Below are 21,155 nucleotides of genomic sequence, written 5' to 3'. Positions count from 1 at the left end.
TCAAGTGTTCATATGAAGCAAGGTAAATTATGTCTGAGCATTTAGATTTGAAACATTGCCCCTGCCTGAGCTTTTCAACAGTATTTTAATGGTTTGCCAAATGCCTCACTGCTGTGCATACTCCCTGCTTACCTGGGTGACACTGATCACACCAGGATTACAGTAGTTGATATCATTAACTGCTTTAGATATCAGTGTATGGGGCCAGTTCTTTTTGTCATACTGTTCCAGTGACTCACAGGTCACCTGTGGTTCATCGTTTTAGCTTTTTGTAGACCCTAAAGCAAAATGCACAGGACATGGTGAAACATCCTGTAAGGCTGCAGAGGTGGGTTCCACTGTACTGCAGAGCCATGTGATGGCTGCCAAATCTAAAGGGATTTCTTTCTATTAGAAATGAAGTAGTAATCCTGCTGGCCAGATGCACTTTCTCTTTGTAGAAAATGGAGAGGAAATATGTACAAGATAGCAGAGAGCATCCGTCTGTTACCCTCTTACAAAAATAGAGGAAGAAGCACACAGTAATTGGAAAATTAAAACTTACTGGCCATTTTCCTTTCACTTCTTCTCCCAATGCATAAAAAAGGAAATCACTTGAAGCCAACTTTAATTAGCAAGAGCTAATTTCATTCTAGATGAGAATTCTGAAATGTAACAGTAACTATTGGGGAATGGATGTGCAGAGAAAATGTTGAATAATTAACCCACATTGAGTAAGAGCTGTAACAAAGTGTCTGTCGTTTAAAGCCTGATATAATATGTAGCAGAGGGTCCTCAGGATGGGAGAGAATCCACCCTAGTACATTAGCATTCTGTTGTTAAGACCTACTCAGAGATGCTTTCAGGTTTGTTTGGCGGCGGGGTTTAAACCAAAATTGAGGAATAGGCTTGTTCCACTTCAATGGAATTTATTAGTATCAATTCAGAAATATACAGACCAATTAATATAATCACATTTAGCATGCAGAACCACTGTGGAAGGAAAACATCAACAAAAGTGGGCCTTCACAGAAGGTGATACATTGTCAAGGTTATTTCACTTGATTTTAATAATTCTTCTCTGTCTCAATTCTGGAAATGCTGCAGAAGTCCAGAATTCAGGGCTATGCAAAGTGAGACGCACTAGAGTGGAAAAGATAACTAGACTAGGGTGAGCCAGTCTTACAAACCTTTTTATTAGCAACCAACACTTTTGCTAATTCAAAGGGACATGAAAGTCCATAAAGTTAAAGGGAGCTTTACAGTGGTTTGATGCCTTTGCTGGAAAGCTAGTTTTAGTAGTAGTAGTTTCTGTTTTTCCTAAGAGCCCATCCAGCTCACACTGAGTTTTGCAGAATCTAGAACAGGAATAAAGGAAACCACAGGTTTAATAAATAATGTTATACTTTAAGCTGAGAGATTGTAAGTGGCTCCAACTCTTTATACATCAGGAAAAAGTTTAAAATCCAAAATAAGTTAGTATTGTGAAGAAGACTTCTAATGTTCAAGAGCAAAGTGGGGGGGAAAAAGGGTTTCAACCTCCTAACTGGGCTAAAGGCAGAGTCTGGTAACACACTGTTTCCCTGCCACTGAACAGCAATAAAACCTATTTTGCTTATCACACCATATCAACTTCTCAGACTTCATTAAAATTGTCAGAGAGGAGAAAAAAGTCCTCAAACTAAAACTTAAAAAATTAAGGCTGCAGTCACAGCCAATGAGAAACACAAGTTTTAAATACATATAAAATGATGTCTGGAAATCTATTCTTTTCTGGGCAACATGAGATCTTTTTGCATAGACCCTACAGTCATTAGGTGATTTTTACTTGTGGCAGTTTCACTTATCTCCTTCCAAAAGTTCAATTCAACTCACCATAAGAAAAAGCAGCAATGGACCAACTGACTTAAATTGCTTCAAACCAGGATTCCTCATATTTCCTAACTATGCAGTGACTATTTTTTAAAGGAGAGAGTAGAATACAAAACCAACAAAACCATTCAACTCTGAGTAGTTACACTGAATCATCATCGTGTTTGGGGGAAAAAAATTCATTTTTGAAAAAATTACAGAAGATAAGGATATCCAATATCTTTTCTTCTAAGTAACAAACACCTGAGGGAAAAATAGTGCCACTGTTGTGGCAGTGCTCTAAAATTGATGACATACATCAGTCATGAAGAAAATCTTTAGAGATCACATGCTTGGTGTGTGAAACCAGAAAACTGACAAGGTGTTTTCTGGTATAAACACACCAACAATACTCTGCAGAATCAAAGCCCTCAGCAAGAAGTCAGCCCCAATAACAGCCATGTTTTTCCATCGCTATGGACAACAACTGAAAACTTGTAAAAACAAACAAGGTAGCTTCTGCTTTTAGAAATTATTTCAGCACTTCTTCCTTGAGGCACTGCTGGAACCTTAGCCCTAACACACATAATATTTGAGGAGGACAGACCCAAAACCTTATGTTATATAATGAAGGGGTAGAAAGTATTGAAGATACTGAGTCCTTCTTCCATGGCTTCATGTCCATCTCCAGGAGTGGTAGATGCTTCATACAAGCTTATGCAAGCTTGACAGACATACTCTGAAATCTCTTCAGCCTGTTAGCAGCAGCCACCACATAAAAATGTTTCTGTGAACAAAACAGAACAGTCCAAGTGTGAGTGCATCTGAGGTAAAGGACCTTTTCTGTGGCTGACATGGATTTTTCTTCTTGGTAAATCCATTTACTGCTAATGACCCACACCTTGTGTGGACTGCAGTGCAGAACAGCTTTGTACTGGGGAACCACTGATTACTGCTGAACAGACTGCTGCTACTGTGAACTTCTGCAGCATTATTATGAATTGTATAGTGATACATCTTTAGATTATGTATTTTTTAAAATGCAAGTGCAGAAGTCTGCGACCAAACAGCTGGAGTACAGGAGTGGAAAAAGGGTAAGCCTCTGGTTTAACTCCTTGGCAAGGAATTACAACTCTCCAGTGACAAAAGAAAAGGAAATGGTCCCCACTGAGTTTTCTCACCTTTCCACAGGCTTATTTCTAACAAGATCACTGTGTTCACCTTTCAGGATCAATTATCTACAATCCAACAGAGACTCCAATAGAAATTCTTATCTATCACTTCTTCATATAAAATTTAGTTCTGAAGGAGCATGGCGTTATCAGAAAAGTCCTGAGGAGTTCTCTGGATGGGTTTACGCCTAATTTTTTCTCTCTCCCACGCTTGTACTCTCTGCAATGGGAGGCACAAAACTGCCTTATGTTGTGTCCCTACTCCATAGTGACAACAGAACAATGCAACTGTTGTCAATGGAAAAAATATCTCCAATATGAAGAGAAAGAACATTTAATATAAGCTAAGCAGCATCTGAAGTCTCTGAACTTGTAAAGAAAAAAAAGAAGTAAAACTTCTAAACAGCAATCAGAAGGAGTAAAAATTGAAACCAAACTTGCTAAAAATAGAAGCAATATCATTCTGCAGGAGAAAAAACTTATTTTACAACTGAAAATAGACTTCCCAAACTCATATTTACAAGAAAGAAGCCTGTGGGCAGATGTGAGCCAACATACAAAAAAGGAGGGAATGGCTCTGACTGTGTTGAGCTGATTTTCCCTCTGGAAGTAGATTTGCCAGACTTTGTCTATTTACCTTCCATTTTCTGTGAGCCATGTAACTCTGCAGCAACAACTGGGACTTCAGGCGAAGCTTGGACTTCTTGGCTTTGGCAGGTAGATTGTTTAACCACTCGTGCTTCAGACATTGTGTTGCACTCATCCGGCAGCTGCGGGAGAGGAAATCTGCCATGTAAATCCAGCTACCCCCATTCCCGTTTTCTCAGTGCCCTGTGTTCCTCAATATTATTGTAAAGAAACTGCCTTAAATGAACCAACACAAGTGAGTGGAGATGCTTCCCGAGATGCTGTTCATCCCGGTGCATAGGACATCCTGCACTCTCCAGTGTAAGGGGCGAGTGGTGTGAAAAGCTGCTGGTGGGTCTGCAGTGGGCCGATTGAACTGTGGTTAAATACTGTATTTTGCCTTTTTGGGGTTTCGGTTTGGATGTTTTTTCTTTGAAGAAGCAGCTGTACAGGTTCATCAGTTTATGTATCATTTTGTTATGTGAATGCAGAGCTTTGCTAAAAGAATCAGTGCATACAGAAAAATAATATTTATGGTGTTACCTGTCTGTCCTGATAGTGCAGGCTTATTCTGTGCTTCATATTTAAAAAGCACAATTGTCTGTTCACCCTAAACTTGGATCAAGCTAAGCACATATTATATCCTGACATTCAACAATGGGCCTAAATGTGAAGGCCTATCCAAAAAGCTTTGAGAAATACATAGTAATAGAGGAAATCTTGGGGGAGAAGTGTTGAGAAAAAAAGTTCAATTTGCCTTTTTTCAAAACAAAAGCCTGTGCCTAACTCCTGAGCTTTGTCTGAGCTGTCACTGAGATGATGATGAAAAGATGACTCCTGCCTGCTCGCACCTAATTTCAGTAGTCAGGGGAGGTAGGTACAGATCTTGCACAAGGCCAGACCTACTGTCCCAGCATGGCAAAGGTGCCTAGTCTGTAGGACAGCAGAGGCTGTCCATACACCCTGTGAACAACTGGGCCAACTAATCGTTGCTCTTTGCATGTCACTGACAACACTTTTCTTGCATAGTCATTTAATTCACAGCTTCTAACCAGACTTTGCATAGTGTCCCTCTGGAGTCTCTGTTCCCATTGCACAGAAAAATGGAAGACTCCAAAGCAAAGTTACAGTCTCACAGCAAATCATCATCACAGTCTGAGGAAAAAACCTTTGTTGTCTCCTGCTGGCAATATGCTAAAGTTCAGTTTATTCTTAGTTTTTCATATGACTTATTGTTCAAAATGTAATTAGTACTAGAACCAATTTGTCTGATTTAGGTAATGATCTGGAAGTTGTTAATTTTCTAAGCACTCCTTTGAATTCCCCTCGAACACACAATCTGTTTTACTGTATGCATCATTTCCTGTTTTCATTAGTTTTGTATCACTACTCAGCAAGAGAAAAAATTCTCTGCTCCTTTACCCAACCCCATAGCCATGGTCTGACATCAATCCCATCCTCATCCTGTCCTGTTGTTTCATATGTGCAATCACTTTTTATTTCAGTGGAGCCAAGACTGAGAAGCCACATGCAGAGTTAAGTCCCAAATGCTCCTTAATATCTACCAAATGCATGTAGACCACTTTAGAAGAGAACAATGCACATTTTCACAGCTGCAGCTTCCATTTATCCTCCATGGCATTCAAGAGACATTTTTGCAGTTTGTGTCAGGGCTTGTGAGAATCCAAAGTAACAATAGGAACAGCTTTTGCTCAGAGAAGGAATACCAAAGACAGATTCCTACACAGCAAAACCTTCCAGATTTCTTCTGTTCTGCCTGTATTGATGCTACTGAGAAAAGCAACTTTCTTCAGTCAAGGTACACAGACATTTTCATTTTAAATAGGGGCTTTTGAATCACTGAGGAACTGCCCAGCAAGCACAGATACAGCATACAAAAATGTTACGTAGTAAGTTCTCATTGTTGGCTGCAATCCAAACAGTTGGCTAGGAGGAGTTTAACGCCATTAGGTGCTACTGTCCTCATGATCAGACAAAGAGGTACCTTTTCTCCTTCACGAGCAGTCTGGAAATAAAGTCTTTAGCTTCCTCCGATAGCTGTTCAAATGCTTCTGCATCAAAATCCCAGCTGCAATTGACTACATAATTCATTGTCTCTGCATCAGTTTCTCCCAGGAATGGGGACAGGCCACTAAGCCTTAAAAAAAGAAAGAATGGGAGGGAGATGAGTAGTTATTATATGCAAGATGTGTTTTTCCTGATACGAATCCTCTGCTTTATAATTGTTGTTAGCTTGTGGAGAGGACAGACTCTCAGCTATGGGGGTTCCACTTCTCAATCCCTGCCAAGATAAGCCAACAGTTTGGGGCAATAAAGCATTGTAATGTTAGTGTTACTCTCTAGCAGTTCACGCAGCTGCGTCAGGGAACACTGTTAATATATCCCCAAGGAAACTAATTCAATGGGGATCTAGGTACGTACTTCAGTGCTTTCCTAGCTAGGAAAGCTAGGGGGACTCAAAAGCTTTCCTAAATCAAGGCCCATATCCATATTTGGCTTGAATTAAACAGCATTCTGAACAATAGCATACTTTTTTCAATTAGTCCCTAAGCCCAGATTTATTGCCTCAGTCATTTATTACTCCATTCAGTTGGGTTTTGGCTAACATACAGATTTAAACCAGAAATGTATCCAGTTCACAGAAAGCATCTGTGACAGATTCTAGGATGCAACGTCAGCTCATCAGAAGGCAGAGGCTTTGGACAGACAAGCCGTCCATGGCCACCATCCAGATATCAGAGAAAAGTTTTAGCCCTGTTTGTGACAGGACATTATTTAGACCCATGGCCTAACACCCAACATTAATTAATTCCTCTCTGCAGATGCACACCAAGTCCAAGCTACTAAAATGATCAGATTGCAAATTTGAAAATTAATTCAAGTCCTCAAGAACGCAATGAAAATGAAAATTCTGACATGCTTTGGGCAACTTTTCTGAGTAAAAAACGACCTGACCCATTTTACCTTGCTAAATAAGGCGGTAAGGGAGAAGAAAATTTACATGTTTATCAAAAGGATTATTTGTTATTTAGAGACTTTGTACGCACAGCAAGGTGCCTTTGCATTAAAGGCTGGGTTTTTTTAACAGAATGAATTAGAAGGAATCACAGCCAGATGGGCTCAGTACTTGTAGCATTCCTGCTCTGCAGAGACCCTCTTGCAGAGCCTTTGGTCCCATCACCACGACCCCTCACAGGGTTACTCACAACATATACGTGATGACGCCTACACTCCACATGTCTGTTGGGAAGGAAACAAAGTCATAGTTCACCACTTCAGGAGCCAAGAACTCTGGAGTTCCAAAATTAACCTTCAGTTTCTCACGAGGTTTGTACCTTTACCGGAAAGACAGAGACATCACTGCTGAGAGCAGGCTAGGGAACACATCTCACTTCTGTAAAAATCAAGGCATGACTTTTTGCCATGTGAACATGGCAGAGCGAGCATAGCAGACTCACCCAGGCAATCAGGATAGCATTAAGGTCTTTAAAAAAATAAATGGGTGAATTTTGCTGTGACTTCAGGTGAATACACCATCAGCTATCCCTTTGCCAGAGCAAAACCAGAAGGAAGACCAAGGGCAATAAAACCTGCAAAGGCCTCCCCCACAGAGTGACAGCAGCTTTACTCTCTGCCAGGCTCCACAGGATGCTTTCCAGCAGATGTTGTCCAACATAAAACAAATAAAGCAGCTCCCATTAAAACAGGTTTGGAGAGCATTTGCTTAGTAGGATGTACCCAGCTACAGCTCAGGGTAAAGGTCTGTATAACAGATAGGAGCACAATATAATTGCTAAGGTGGGACTCTGAAGACAATTATCTGAGCTTGCTAACAAGTTAAACAGTGATCCCATATAGGGAGAAAATTATTCTGTTCCATTGCTTAAAAGGGAAAGGTTACAAGACTGAACCAGTAATAATTGTCACTGATGGCAGCTGGAGTTACACCTGTGTACAGACAGAACAAGCCATTAAAGCATTGCTTTTACATCTCTATTTCCTGGAAGATCTTGTTTTCAAAACTGCTTTAGAAGAAGTTTGCATCTTTACCCTCCCAATTAAAAAAAAAAACAAACCCAAAAAACCAAAAACCAAAACTCAATGTATCCACTTCTGTTTTCATAAAATACTTCTAAAGAAAAAAGTCCTTGGACACATACTTACATACACACATGTAGGTACATATATGCACAAATGTACCAGGTTTTGGCTTAAGAAAAGCCTCAAAGGGTTTAGAAAAGAAATAGAGAAATGTTGTTGTTCTTACTGTTATACTAACAGGAGTCATTCCTTTTCATTCTAGGAGAATTGACTCATGTTCTCACAGCTTTCATTTAACAAAGGTATGTGAGCAAAGTAAAAGAATGGAGAAAAGTCCGTATTTCTCTGAGGGTTTCCTGTTTCACATGGAATGGCTCAAATGTGCTTTTGTTTTTCTTTTATTTTTTTTCCCGCTTCAATCAACTCATCTACATAAAGAGTTTAGCAGATAATTTCCACAACTAGAACCTGCGCAATAAAACACAGCAGTCAAGAAGCCTCTGAGAGCCTTCATGGAGTCCCTAGAGTAAAAGCTCTACATGGGGAATCATTTTGAGATAATTAGAACAGCAGTATAGCTTTATCCAACAGAAATATTATTTGGAAAAGTAATTAGATAATTAATGCACACAGCAGAAAACTCATGTCTGCAGCAGCATACTGCTTAGCTCATTCAAATAGCAGAATTATTTCAGAGCCACCAAAATGCATAAAACAACCCCCAAGAACTACCAAAAACATGTCAGAGGTTTGTGGGTTTGTTTTGGTTTTTAAAATAAATTCATAACTGAACTCTCTTACCTCCTTGCTAATCCAAAATCAATAATTTTAATCTGGTTTCCTGTGTGATTTACACATAGTATGTTTTCAGGCTACAAAAAGAGAAGAGGGTATTTTGAGTTAAATGTATGACTGTTTGAGAGAGACATCTAGCAAAAGAGTATAAAAATCTCGAGATTTTAACAATAATTTTCAGTATAATACTTTTCCTTCTATTCCTATCATGTGAGAGGAAGATTTGACTGGCATACTGAGTTAGTGAAAGGTTTGGTTTTGGACCTCCCATAAAGAAGTTTAACTTCTTTTCCTGTATAACAATATTCCTACATTTCACCATAGATGACAAACAGGTTTTGAAATGGAAAGGCCCCCCTGTGTGAAACAGTAGAGTCAGTTTGATGGTTGAGGCTTACCCACTGCATCTACTCCTTAAGTATAAAAGTAACTCCATAAAAAGCCACAAGAAACATGTCAAATGCATCCTTTGCTTTGCCCATTAAGGCAAAAATTGTTTTTTTCCAGTGAGAATATTTTTCAAGGTGGGGATGGGGGGGATGATGGTGTCCAAACTTACTACAACTGCATAACTGTCTACAGGCCAACCAGGTCTAATATCATTTCTGTAAGGTGCTGTATAAACAAGCAGAAAAAACATCAGTTGGTACTTCTGTTCAAAAAGATCAGTTATTAAGGGGCCATTAGGAAAACATTGTCATTTTACTGCAGTTCCGTTCTGGACAGTAAAAAGTACAAACAATAGGCAGATGACTGAATAGGTATTTGAACACAGTTACAAGGGGGTAGAGGGAACTGGGGAGAAGACTGCAGGCATTTCTAGTCAAAGAGGTTTCAGGGTGTGGTTTTTTGATTGATGACGAAAGGGCATTGTTTAATTCCACACAGAATGAAAAGCTTCTGATGTAAGAGAGGCAAAAGCACAGAATCCTGTTCGTTTCACTATTCTAAGCAAGCTACCAAACAGACATTGGAAAAAAAAGTAATGAATCTCTAGAGCTCCATTCATTGTGGCTATTGAATTAAGTAAGTCTATTTCTTTATGACATAAGTCCATGAAATGAGAAATGACTCTTGTAATTAGAGACTCTGTGGTGGTTCAAACCGTAGCATCGCTAAAGAGTGGAGAGCATGAACTACTGACCTTCAGATCTAAATGGAGAATATAATGCTGGTGCAAGTAGTAGACTCCTTCACAAATCTGTTTGGTAAATAGGATTGCATCCAACTCAGTTAGATTGTAGTTTTCATCTGTGATCCGGTCAAATAATTCACCACCATCAAGACTAAAATTTTGACATAGAAAAGTGTTAAAAACCCTAAAATTCCTCATTAGCTCAATTTATTTCCAAGGTGGGAACTTAGGCTCTCTAATTTAGCAAGAGTCCTAACAACACATCCAATATAAAGTGTATCAGTAGTCTCAATGACTTCAAGAGTCTTATTTCTGAGTGTGAAATTAAGTATGAATCTAAATTAAAAAATGGAAGAGTTGTCACTAACATTTGGGGGGGAATATATGTCCAACCCAAACTGGGGATCCAATGGGGACCTGGAGAACCTACAGGTAGTACCAAAGTATCTATTCTTCGCTCACCGTACTAGTCTAGAGAAAATAAGTCTTCAACCTATAAAATAAACTAAATGAAACTTCTCAAAGTGAAAGTTATTTTACGTGAGCTGACAATTGGACTTAATTCTGCACAAAAATTAAGAGAAAATTACATCAGACACATAGCTCTGACAAGGTTCTGCAAGGTAAAAACTTCTGGTATTAATTTCAATATCCACTTTTTAAATGTCTTATTGTATTTATATTTGCTATTTCATTTTGTGTTCTTTTTTCCTTCATGTCATTAACAATTTGTTCTGTAGCAGGAACTCAGTTTTTAGGTTATAAAACTTCAGGTTTTTATAAAGCCATATGCCACTACACAGAAAAGGCAGCAGGTGTACATCATGAAATCTCCCTTTTGTGAATTCCATATTTGATATAGATCAAAATTCTTATTTAGCTTCAAATGGGGAGGCATTTTTATTAATCCTAAAATTATTCAAAGGAGGTAGACCATGCATATATTTAATCACCTTCCTACCTTCTCTATGTCTTTTCTAATTCTACTTAAAACACCTCACTCCTCCTCTTGTCTGGGTCTCTCACCTTCACACTCTCCTTAATATGAGATTTTATTTACCTACAACGCTTTTATGTAATTTGGTAGCTAGGGACAATGTTGGGGCCTGTAAGTTAAACTTAAATGAAAAATGAACCATAGTGAAGTTCTGTTCATTAACAATCTTGTAACTTCATTCATACTCTTGAAGATAGCTGCCTTTCTTACCATTTGTTTAAACTGTAATCTTGCCAAATATATAATTTTTAACCTGAAGAAATTACCTTTAAAACATATTTTTTTTTCCTTCTGAAAGTGAAATCAACTCTCTCTTAGGCTGGGAAACCACCCAAGTCTTCTTCACACCTCAGAATTATCATTCCCTATTTCCTTTATTAGGGAATTATCATTCCTCTATTTCCTGAGAAAACCCAAACATCTGACAGTTCCTGAGATCATTTAAACTTACTATTCCATGATCAGAGTGATATTATTTTTGGCTTCAAAAGCATCATAAAGCTGGATCAGATTCACGTGATTTAATTGGTTCATGACGTTAATTTCATTTTTCACTTCCTCCTGAAAAAATAATAAATTAACGAAAAATGAACAAAATATGCTCCTTAAATTCCAATATATTCAAATACAATTATTTGTAAAACCCAGTAACAGTGATACCACAGGACTCACGTGGACAGAAGGTTCAATCACAAACACGGGAGATGACAAACAATCATATAAAGTCCAAGCTGCTACTTACTAAGGCAGATTTTACAGTATTTGATACTACCCAACGACAAGTTGCCTCTTATGGGCTGATTCTGGGAAGTGGTGTTAGGGTGCTTGCAACAAGGCCAGGTTTAGAGTGTGCTCGCTTGGGTTCACAGCAAGATAGTTACCCTCTCTTTTGCTCCTTTCACTTTTATGATTTTGGCTGCCAGGTTGAGACCAGTTGATATTTCCGTGCACTTGTGAACTTGCCCAAAACGCCCCCTGTTGATACCGAACAAAAGACGGGAAACCGGCTTAACACAGCTCACCGCAGAAACTTTTCATACAACTATTCTTATCGTTGATTAAAAATAGCACAGGACAAAGTGAACAGAATCAGGTGGCCAGCAGCATGAATCTCCTCTTTCTCTCAGCTTATGAAGGATTAGTTTTATCTTTCCAGCCAGTTGTTCCATCCTTACATTAAAATATTATGCCCCCTTCGTATTACTACATTTCACTGCGGTACGATGACCTGATGATATTCTTTTTCAGTTCTGTAACTGTACCCGCTTGCTGTCCTTCAGTGATGCGTTAGTGGGTATATTAACAAGGATATTTCTGTCCTGATCTCATAACTTTTTAAATGACTATAAGACCAGTAACTGTAGCCACTCCACAGACTGCATTTCTTGCGTGTTGTAAATTCTCCCCCATGTCACCCAGATACGTTAATACCCCTTGGGATGATTTCTAAACACCATCTTTCTCTTACTGCACCATCAGGCTTATACTTATTAAGCCATATTTGTACTTGGATCAGCCTGCAAATCAAACCTTCTTGTCAGATAAGTAAGGATATGAGAATACAAATGCTGAAGCAGCTGCATACTTCCTATGAGTGAAAACTAAATGTAAGGTCAAAATAATTATAACTTCCCCCTTAGTTTTCTTTAACGTGCAGTTCAGCACGGAAAAAAGATTTTGGAAGCTGCCTGACCTAATGGGCTTTGCTGACTTCAGATGCTCTGAATCTGCCTGCCTGAAGGTTACAGGTTTTTGTCATGACACCAGCTGTGGCCAGGATTATTATAACAAATGCAAAAAACAGTCATCCAAGATGACAGTCAGGCATCTGACGATGGAACTGGGGCAGAAACCAGGCATCTAAGGGACACCCCCCCCACACACCCCAAAATCAACAGAAGGTTGATACAAGGAGCCCAGCAACTATGGTAGCCCAAAAGGTCTCAAGGATGAACCCACTCACTCTGGCTGCAGTGAGCTTGTAGGTGCCTCACCCACGCACACCTTGGAGCCATCTGAAGAAGATAGCTCTACCTCTCCAGCCAACTGCATTTCTCCATGCCTTAGCCACCAACAGCAGTACAGCATTAAGGACAGGGAGACTTACCCGCCCAGTACTTCGTGACGACACACCGAGTAGCACGTTGTCACCTCTGTTTGCTTGACACTCACTATGCGATGTTCGAAAGGAGCCGGAGGAGAAGGGCTGTCATCTAAAGAGGAGACAAGCTGGTCACTGAGATGTTTCTACACACATCACTGCACTCAGCATCACTTCCCTCACACCAATGATTTCAATCCACAGGACGTGCACATCACCTCGTTGTGTTTGCTAAGTGTAATGAGAAGTCTCAACTGCCTTCCGTGCTCCCAGTATCCACCGCTCCACAAGACCATACTCCTGTGCTCCCCCCACCTTCAGCATCGCTGAAGGGATGCTGGAGGTCCTCAAGGGATGAGCCCGGTTTCTCAGACAGGCATTGCTGACGCAGAGCCGGGACCACAAATGCACACACACAGCTCCTCCCCTACCTCAGCCCTCAGCGCTTCCGTGCCTGTGGGGCTCTAAGGGAGAAACACTGGGTGCCAACAGAAACGCCCGGACAAGCCAGCCTCTGACTGCTGCTGCTAAGCTGCTCATGCAAACACTCAGAACTTTATACTAAAGTGCACTACCCTCTCTCCCAGCTTTTCTCTTCACTTTGTATTCCTCTGCCACGCCATCATTTTTTCTTCTACTGGAATTCAGACAAGCACTGAAGTATCTGGATAACATTAAGCATGCGATTCCTTCACTATTTTTAGAGTGGCATGCAAGTAAAATCACCATTGCTTTTGCAGCTAGCCATGAGAAGGGAGGTGCTGAAAATATCCAAAGTCTCTCTGTTACTTCAAATGAGGGACTTTCACTGCTAACACCCTTTTACAGATGAAGAATAAAGGTCCGGAACTGAGAATAGGATCCCACCTCCTGAATCTCAACCCTGTTTTTTTAACACAGTAAACCCACTGGACACCTTTAGAAGATCAACATCTTAGTTTATGCATTAACAGAAGAGGTCACCTGAAAAAAATATCTGTAAGTTTGAAAAAATTACACCTAATCTTCTTTTAATCATTGTATGGCAGCTGGAAAGACCAGCACAAATACACAGCACTGATAAACCATGACAGTTACTGGTAAAATCAGAAAGTTTCTCCTAGCAGCAAGATTTTTGCAGTGTCCCAATTAAAGCTGCAAACATTAACATCACAACTATTAAGTTTAATCAGTTTGTGGGAAGCTAAATCATTTAACCATGATAAATTTAATGTCCAAGTTTTTCTAGGGTAAACCTTCCATAAACCCACTTTTGGTGTCCCCCATTCAAAGCAACTTTACAATTAATCTCCAGATATCTTGGGCTGCAATTTAACATGTATTCAACTCATCTCCAGCTACTGCTGAGAAAGCCAGATCCAGATCAGGACATCTACCCATGTATGTACATTCTGGGACGTACACATATTTATGCTGCCAGGAGAGATTACCCCCTGAAACAATGCAATGAAGTGTTCACCCAGTAACCGAGAAGAGACCTATGGCCAATAACACAACAAAGACCACAGCAAGATACTCTTCCTGAAGTATTTTGCTGCTCTCTGGATCTCCAGTCCATAGTTGCTAAAGTATACCTGGTTTGCATACTCTGTCTTAAAGAATAAATGTTTAATCTAAATAATTTTTTTTTTTAATTACTCATACTTCTGATCACACATATACTTCACCCAATTTTATTTTAAAGGAACTTTTTTCCCAAAACACACTTTAAAAGGAAAACTACTATTAGAAGAATTTGTACAAGTGTTAATTCACTTGTTATTTACATAGTCAAAGGTACCCATGGCAAAATGCTCTTGAACTGTAAGACACAGGTGGTCTACTGAGCACTGCTCCAGCTATCATTGTATATATAACACGAGTAGCACAAAATCCTCAACTTAAAAGTTTCCGAGAGTAACTGCAAGCAACTTACCGATGACCATTTCATCCGGTGTGGGAAGCTCTTTGCTAGCTTTCAATGACTTAGTCTTCTCTGGTGCCATTCCTGTACACTGATAAGCATCATTTTCACTTCCCCGTGAAGATGCAGACTCAGATTCTCTCCTCTCAGAGTTGGTATCTGTCAGGGATTCTTCTGCTTTTGCTGTTTCTTGATGGATTTTCACTTCTACCCCCAGATCTTTCGTAAGCTCCTTTGCAGAGGTATTCTGTGAGGTTATGGGTCTGCATTTTAATTCTGATTTCCCTTCAGCCTTTTTACCTGGTTTGGGCTTGTTTAGTAATGGCTGTCGCTTCCCTGTTTGAGGTGCAAGTTCATTTTGCTTAGTGTCCCCTTTCACTTCTTGATTTGGCTCAGTGCTGATGTTTTTAGGACTCTGTTGAAGTTTTAATTTCTCAGGCAGCTGTTTGACTCCTTCCACTTCTGCTGGTGTGGAGGATGGGGATTTTACTTTGGGACTTTTACCTCTGTGATCATTTAAGTGTCCCTCCTTGGTCATCTCAATCTTTTCTTTCATTTCAGTCATATGTACATTGATGGATATCCTGCAGAGCAAACAGTTGACATTGTATGCAGATGACTAGCCTTAGTTTTGTAACTTTGTGGGGGAAGAAAAATCTATAAGCCTCTGAAACCACAGATTTCTACAGTATTAAAGAAATCTAACTGTATCAATCCTCTTAGGAAATACTCACAGCACTAAAGGAAGAGCATCAAAAAGCATGCTGATGTTTTTCCTGTGTCCTCATCTGTGTATATGCCTGCCTTCTGCTGAACACAAAATGTCTCACACTGCAAAGTGTTAATCCCACATTTGAAAGCTTACCCACTTTCTGCAACTATTACAGCTGGTCTAATAAAATACCACTCATCTGGGCAGAGAGGGGGTAGTGACTGCCTTCACAAATTACAGGCTGATTATCTAAATGACTGACTGCTCATACAGCTCTACAAATCCAAAGGTTTGCATCCACCCTAGTCCTCTTCCAGCTGGCTGACTTGCACACTCAAACATCTGTGTTTGTGTCTTCTGATGGGATAGCATTCTTTCCACAGCTTTCTGTTAAAAATGTAACTTTCATAAACTTTCTCACTCCATCGATACTATTTTCCTTGGCATTCTAGCTACTGGAAAAGTTTAATAATTTGTCTTCCTCTTGTGTTGCCTAAAAAGAATACGGGTTAAAACCAATTCTCTATGCTCCTAAAATCCATCAAAGACATTCGTGTGATGATTTTTGAGTCAACTGTTACTGCTCCAACTGTCATGAGCACAGAGTCTGATTTCAGGGAGGCCGAATCGAAACTTGGGAAGTTGTAAAGTAGATTTTATACAACAGCAAGTAAAGAAAATTTCTGATGTCTAGGAGAGAATGTACCTTATTTTCGCAAAAGCTATTGCGTCTTTCAGTGGAGCGACCTTATTACAGAAGATGTTATAAAAGAAAATGTTTCTGCTTTTGCATAACAAGAGTCTCAAGTTTCTCATTTTCAGCACCTTTAACAGCCTTGCATTGTGCTATGAATCTAAGCTGCACCAGAGTGAGCTATCAGGGCAGCTGAACACACTCTGAGCAAACACTTCCACTGCCATCCAGACAAGCCTGAACTCGGCAGGACTCTTGGGCGTTTCTCCAAGCAGGGGAACGCAATGTTCTTTCGACGCTTCTACGTGGGCTTACAGACTTCATTAGAAGTTGCATTCATTTTAGAGAGGCCTTTACCACCCTCATGTGACTTCACACACAAAAGCGTAGTAGGTAGCCTGTGCAGGAAGGCTGCAGCTTCCCCTGGGGTTTACTCTAGGTTCTGCCCTCCAGTTATCTGTCAGCCTTCCTCCTCCCAAAACCAAAGTCTTTGGGGCTCAGACACCCCCCTGTCCAAACCAGCCAGCTGCTCCAGAAGCTGCTGCCTATCTCCAAGTTCACCGCCTGGCACATCATGATCAACCAGCACTGACTCCCAAGGGGTAACAGCAACTGTTCCTCCACTGCTTCACAAACACCTTATGCCATCCTCGAAGTACAGTACAGGCAGAGCCTCCGAGGCAGCGCTCCGGCAGGCAGCTGGGACCGACCCGCTCCAGCTGTTGAAGCACAGTGCCTATGGCTCACCAGCCAGAGCCTAAAACCCACGGGGAAAATAGAGGGAGGTCCCCCTTTCCTTGGTGTTATTACAGCAACCAATTTGGGGGTAACAATGACTATAAACTGTACACAAAGTTGTTCCTGAATGTTTGAAAAGAGGCCACAGTAGTGAAAGCTTCTACCTTCTCCTGCCACATCCTTACACTCAGCCTCTTAGGAGAAAAATACCCCAGTGTGCCAGCCTTCGCAATGAGCCCTCTCCCTCATGAAGCCCATGCGCTGACATCAGGACAACTTTCATTCATTTTGGTAATTTATTCTTCATTTACTTTTTTTTTTTTTTTTTTAAAGAGTCCTGTAATCCCAGTAGACACCCATTACACAGGAAGATTTAAGTGTCCACCCTATATTCACAAGTACTGCTACAAATTCAAAGTTTTCAAATTAAAGTACGCATACACCAAAGTAGTGTCATATTCTTGTCTGGGCTTCAGACACCGATTTGCACAAACGAGCAATGGGGAAATTCCACACACAAAGTAACATACATATATGTGTGTGTATGTATCTGTGTGTCTATCACCCATACATACACACATACACATATATAAACAACTTTATATCCACCAGTCCAGACAGTGAAGGCATGGCAGTTAAAATTTGCCACAGAATTTCAATCTGTTGAGGTTTGGTTGGTAGGGGTTTTTTGGTTGTGGGTTTTTGTTGTTTTTTGTTGTGTGTGGGTTTTTTTAATTTAAATAAATGGAATTAAAATAAAATCCTAAATAAATAATTCTAAAGGAAATAGATTATGAAAGACATATTACAAAACACCTATATGAGGAAAAGATTAGGCTAATAGAGATTAATAAATGAACAATCTGGTCATATCTTTAGGTGACCAAGGCATAAAAAAACCCCCACAAAAACACCGAGGACAGCAAACGAAACAAGTTGTTTGGTTTTGACATATACTAGTAAATATCTCAAATTCCTTTCACCCCCATGGTTACAGAAACAGAGGAGTTGGAAAGGAGTGAATGGTTTATAAATGTCCAACTACTTGCACTATACTAGGGCAGTCACCTTTCTATCTCTAATACACAGAAGCCCCGATCATATAAAAAATCTCCCATACATCTAGCCCTCTGACTCCTTGGCTTCACAGAAATTTACACAGGGCCCTTGCTGCTTTGAGTTTTTTGCCTTGACCATTTGTAAGGTCTCACCACTCCTATCCTAGCATGGCTGTTTTTCCCCTGGATCACGCCTCAGCAGGAGCTGCCTCCTTTAATGACCTGGCTTTCCTTTTTTTCCTTCTAACACATGAAATGGTTTCAGATCACACAGAGAGCTACCAACAAGGCCATTACCTGGTATGTGTCACTTCACACCCTGTGTCAGATATAGCCTGGGATGTGGAGGGCACAGCTTCCTGGGACGCCACACTCAGCGATGGAGGTTTGTTTTCATTCTCTCTGAGTTTCTGAGGAACAAGCTGCCTGTGGCACTCATCTAGGTGTGGGGCTCTGTCCATATCGTGTGCTTTAGCAGGAACATTTTGGTTGCCTACATGATCTTGATTTACGAAGGGAAGACTGTTGTGTTGATTCAAAGCTTTGACACCAACGTCCTTTTGCTGTTGACAGCTCTTAGAGCTGTGTGTTTTGCCAGCACCTTCTACTGCTTGCTGCTGCGCCGTCCTCTCTTTAACCTGGGGCTTGGAGTTGGCTTTGTGGGCTACAGCACTAGAAGCATTCACCTTCTCACATGCTCCCTTGTTTTCATCCAGCTTTTTCCCACTTTTTGTCTCTGAATAAAATAAGCCGTTAATGAACTATCCTTGACAAAAGTGACAGCAAAAGAGAGAGGGAGTAAAGTAACCCACCACTCAAAATAACCTATGCAGTTACATACATCTGAAAAGTAGCAAGAAACCCCCTGAAAGGTTTAAAATCCTTACACCAGCAGGCTTGAGACAGCCATTGTTAGTGCTCATGGCTTTATCAGAGGTTTAACTGCTCTGCTGGCTTTCTAGCAGTGTTATAGATTGAACTTGGATTTCCATAAAGCAAACAAAAACCTTGCAAGGCTCAGCTCACTGCTTTTCAAATCTGAAATCACTCTGCAGGCAAATGTAACAGGTAGCTCAGGCACTGCAGACCCATCCAGGGCCCTCCTAAACCCAATACACCCTCTACCTGATTAGAGCAGCAGAAATGTACAGAGCAAAACTCCAAGGGCTGCTGGGGCTTGAGACAGTGCCTCTTGCATTTTCCACAAAAGGACAAGAAGGTTCTTCAGCCCCTTCTCATGACAACGGTTGTGAATATTAACAGTGGAAATTTCTAGGGTAACTTCTTTCAGGGTTCAGCATACACAGGTCACCAGCTATTGAGATTCGATCACAACCCTGTGTTGCCTTTGAGTCAGAATTGTGACCAACTGTCTACTTTATTTTTGTCACTTCCTAAATGAGGAAGCTAAAAAGGGGATCGTCCGTAATTTAAAGGATTCACTGGCAATTTGTGAAGACAACAGCATGACAGGGCCTGCTCAACATCACGTTCACCCCTGTTGCAACTCCACAGGCATTAATAATGGATGCAACAGGGCAATGCCCTGACAGTTGCATCCTAAATAGGAATCTAGCCCTGACATGGCAATGAAACTTGCTGATCAAAAAAAGATATTCCCAATGTCAACATGTCCCTGTTTCAGAGAGGGGGAGGAGGGAGGGCTGGTTCAGATGTGTTAAGGGAAAAGAATTTTTTAGGTTTGCTATGTGATATTGCCACTACCTTCGTGGTATCTCCAAGCAAGTACTGCTCTCTCAATTCAGCTCACTGTAATTTCAAAGCAAAAAAATCTGTGCAGCCAAAGGTGCTACTTTTATTTTCTTTATCTTCTAGGGTTTTGTGGGGTTTGATCTGGGGGACAGATGTTCTTGTGGAGGAGGTGAGAACATCTCTATTTTCCTAGTACTGGTGGACAAAGTTACTCAGTTACATTTGCGTAATTCAGGTAGTGGGAAATAGCAGGCTATTAATTTCCAGTCTGTCTGCTGCGCATTCTAGAGTCAAATCTTGTAGCATGCCTGGAGTGATACCTACCTTCCAGAAGCTTCGTGCTTTCAGTTTGGGTTCCTCTGTTACTAAGCACATGCTTAGGTTTTGCACCACTCTCCTCAGACTTATCTTTGGCCTAAAAATGACAGGGGAACACAAAAATAACAGTTATGGCCAAGAGTGTTTATTTCCCACTAGGTTCCTCCAACTATGTAGGTATTCAGATTCTATAAAATGGACAGTAACACCTCTGATCTTCTGGTTATTTAGTTACTACTGTGTTTACTCCCTTCTTCCAGTCTCTCTCCGCTTTTGCAGACAGGCATACTTCTAAAACAAGATGACACAGAATAAAACATTAGCTCACTGTTTTCCAAAATTTTGACTGTCCGAGATTTTGCCTCCTGTCATCTTTACTCATATTGCTTAAAAACCATGACACGTGAAACATAAGAGAGAGATTAGAAAAAGAAATTATAATATATTTCTGTCGCTTTTTGGCTGGCGACTGAAAGATAAGCAATGTCTCTGAAGATACTGTTAACATATTTGTCTCAAGGCATCCAAAGATTCATGATCTGAGCTATGATAGAGGTGATACCAAAAAAGAGCCTCTAGCTTTATGGTAACTCTTTGTGTATGTACTTGACATTATGCATGTCACCTTTGGCGTGGTTAAAAACAGACTTACCATCTTTTAGCAGCAGACTTTTATTTTTAAGCAAATTTCTTCCTCCAGTTAAGAAAGCACACAGAGGAGGGATATTTTGTAATAGCACCACTAAACACTTTACACAGCAATACATTTGTAATCAAATTAAAACTAAATAACTAATATTTAGCAAAAAGCACTACACAAAAATAGGAAAAAGCATAACATATTTCTTGGTTGGCATATAGTTAAGATCTAGGGATGAGCAGCCTCTTATCCTTATTTGTACAAGCAAATAAGCAACATTTAAAATATTTCTGCAGGTAACTCTGCAGATTACAAGACTGCTGCAAATCACCCCCTTCATCAGTGAGTAAAAGTGGTTAAGGATTAAGTTTTTCATGCTCCAACCATATGGATTCCAAAACAGAGCCCCCACCCCCACTTCCCAAAAACCAAAACACCCAAAGAGTAAAAGTAGTAAAAAATCATTACCATTTTTATTACAGCTCTAAGCAAACCTGCAACAATTACCAGGGGGAACATTATTCTTGCAAAATCCTACGTGCAAAGAAAGCCTTGGATAAGTGACAGTTTAATGCTGGTGAGTTTTTCCGCCTGATTGTTTTTTTAAATAAGAAGTCAGAGGTTTGGATCCTATGAAGCTCAATTCATAGTCTTTTATTA

At 40.2% G+C, this 21,155-nt stretch overlaps 1 protein-coding gene across 3 annotated transcripts in view; it reads right to left on the bottom strand.

Annotated features, from left to right (window-relative positions):
* Positions 1-955: 955 nt before the first annotated feature.
* The window catches only part of MYLK3 (myosin light chain kinase 3), a 49,084-nt gene continuing 28,884 nt past the window's right edge, over positions 956-21,155 (bottom strand). For all 3 annotated transcript variants that reach the window (XM_072872790.1, XM_072872793.1, XM_072872791.1), the window contains 12 exons: positions 19,862-19,952; positions 18,122-18,560; positions 14,635-15,206; positions 12,726-12,831; positions 11,500-11,593; positions 11,070-11,179; positions 9,631-9,772; positions 8,493-8,563; positions 6,857-6,985; positions 5,635-5,787; positions 3,640-3,772; positions 956-2,617 (listed from right to left, as the gene is read on the bottom strand). In XM_072872790.1, coding sequence (XP_072728891.1) covers positions 2,546-2,617; positions 3,640-3,772; positions 5,635-5,787; positions 6,857-6,985; positions 8,493-8,563; positions 9,631-9,772; positions 11,070-11,179; positions 11,500-11,593; positions 12,726-12,831; positions 14,635-15,206; positions 18,122-18,560; positions 19,862-19,952 — 2,112 coding nt within the window. In that variant the 3' untranslated portion in view covers positions 956-2,545. The remainder of the gene's footprint in view (positions 2,618-3,639; positions 3,773-5,634; positions 5,788-6,856; positions 6,986-8,492; positions 8,564-9,630; positions 9,773-11,069; positions 11,180-11,499; positions 11,594-12,725; positions 12,832-14,634; positions 15,207-18,121; positions 18,561-19,861; positions 19,953-21,155) is intronic.

This window comes from Ciconia boyciana, chromosome 9 (genome assembly GCF_034638445.1).
Source record: "Ciconia boyciana chromosome 9, ASM3463844v1, whole genome shotgun sequence".
In the NCBI taxonomy this organism is placed as follows: domain Eukaryota; kingdom Metazoa; phylum Chordata; class Aves; order Ciconiiformes; family Ciconiidae; genus Ciconia; species Ciconia boyciana.
This window is presented reverse-complemented; position numbering and strand designations above follow the sequence as displayed.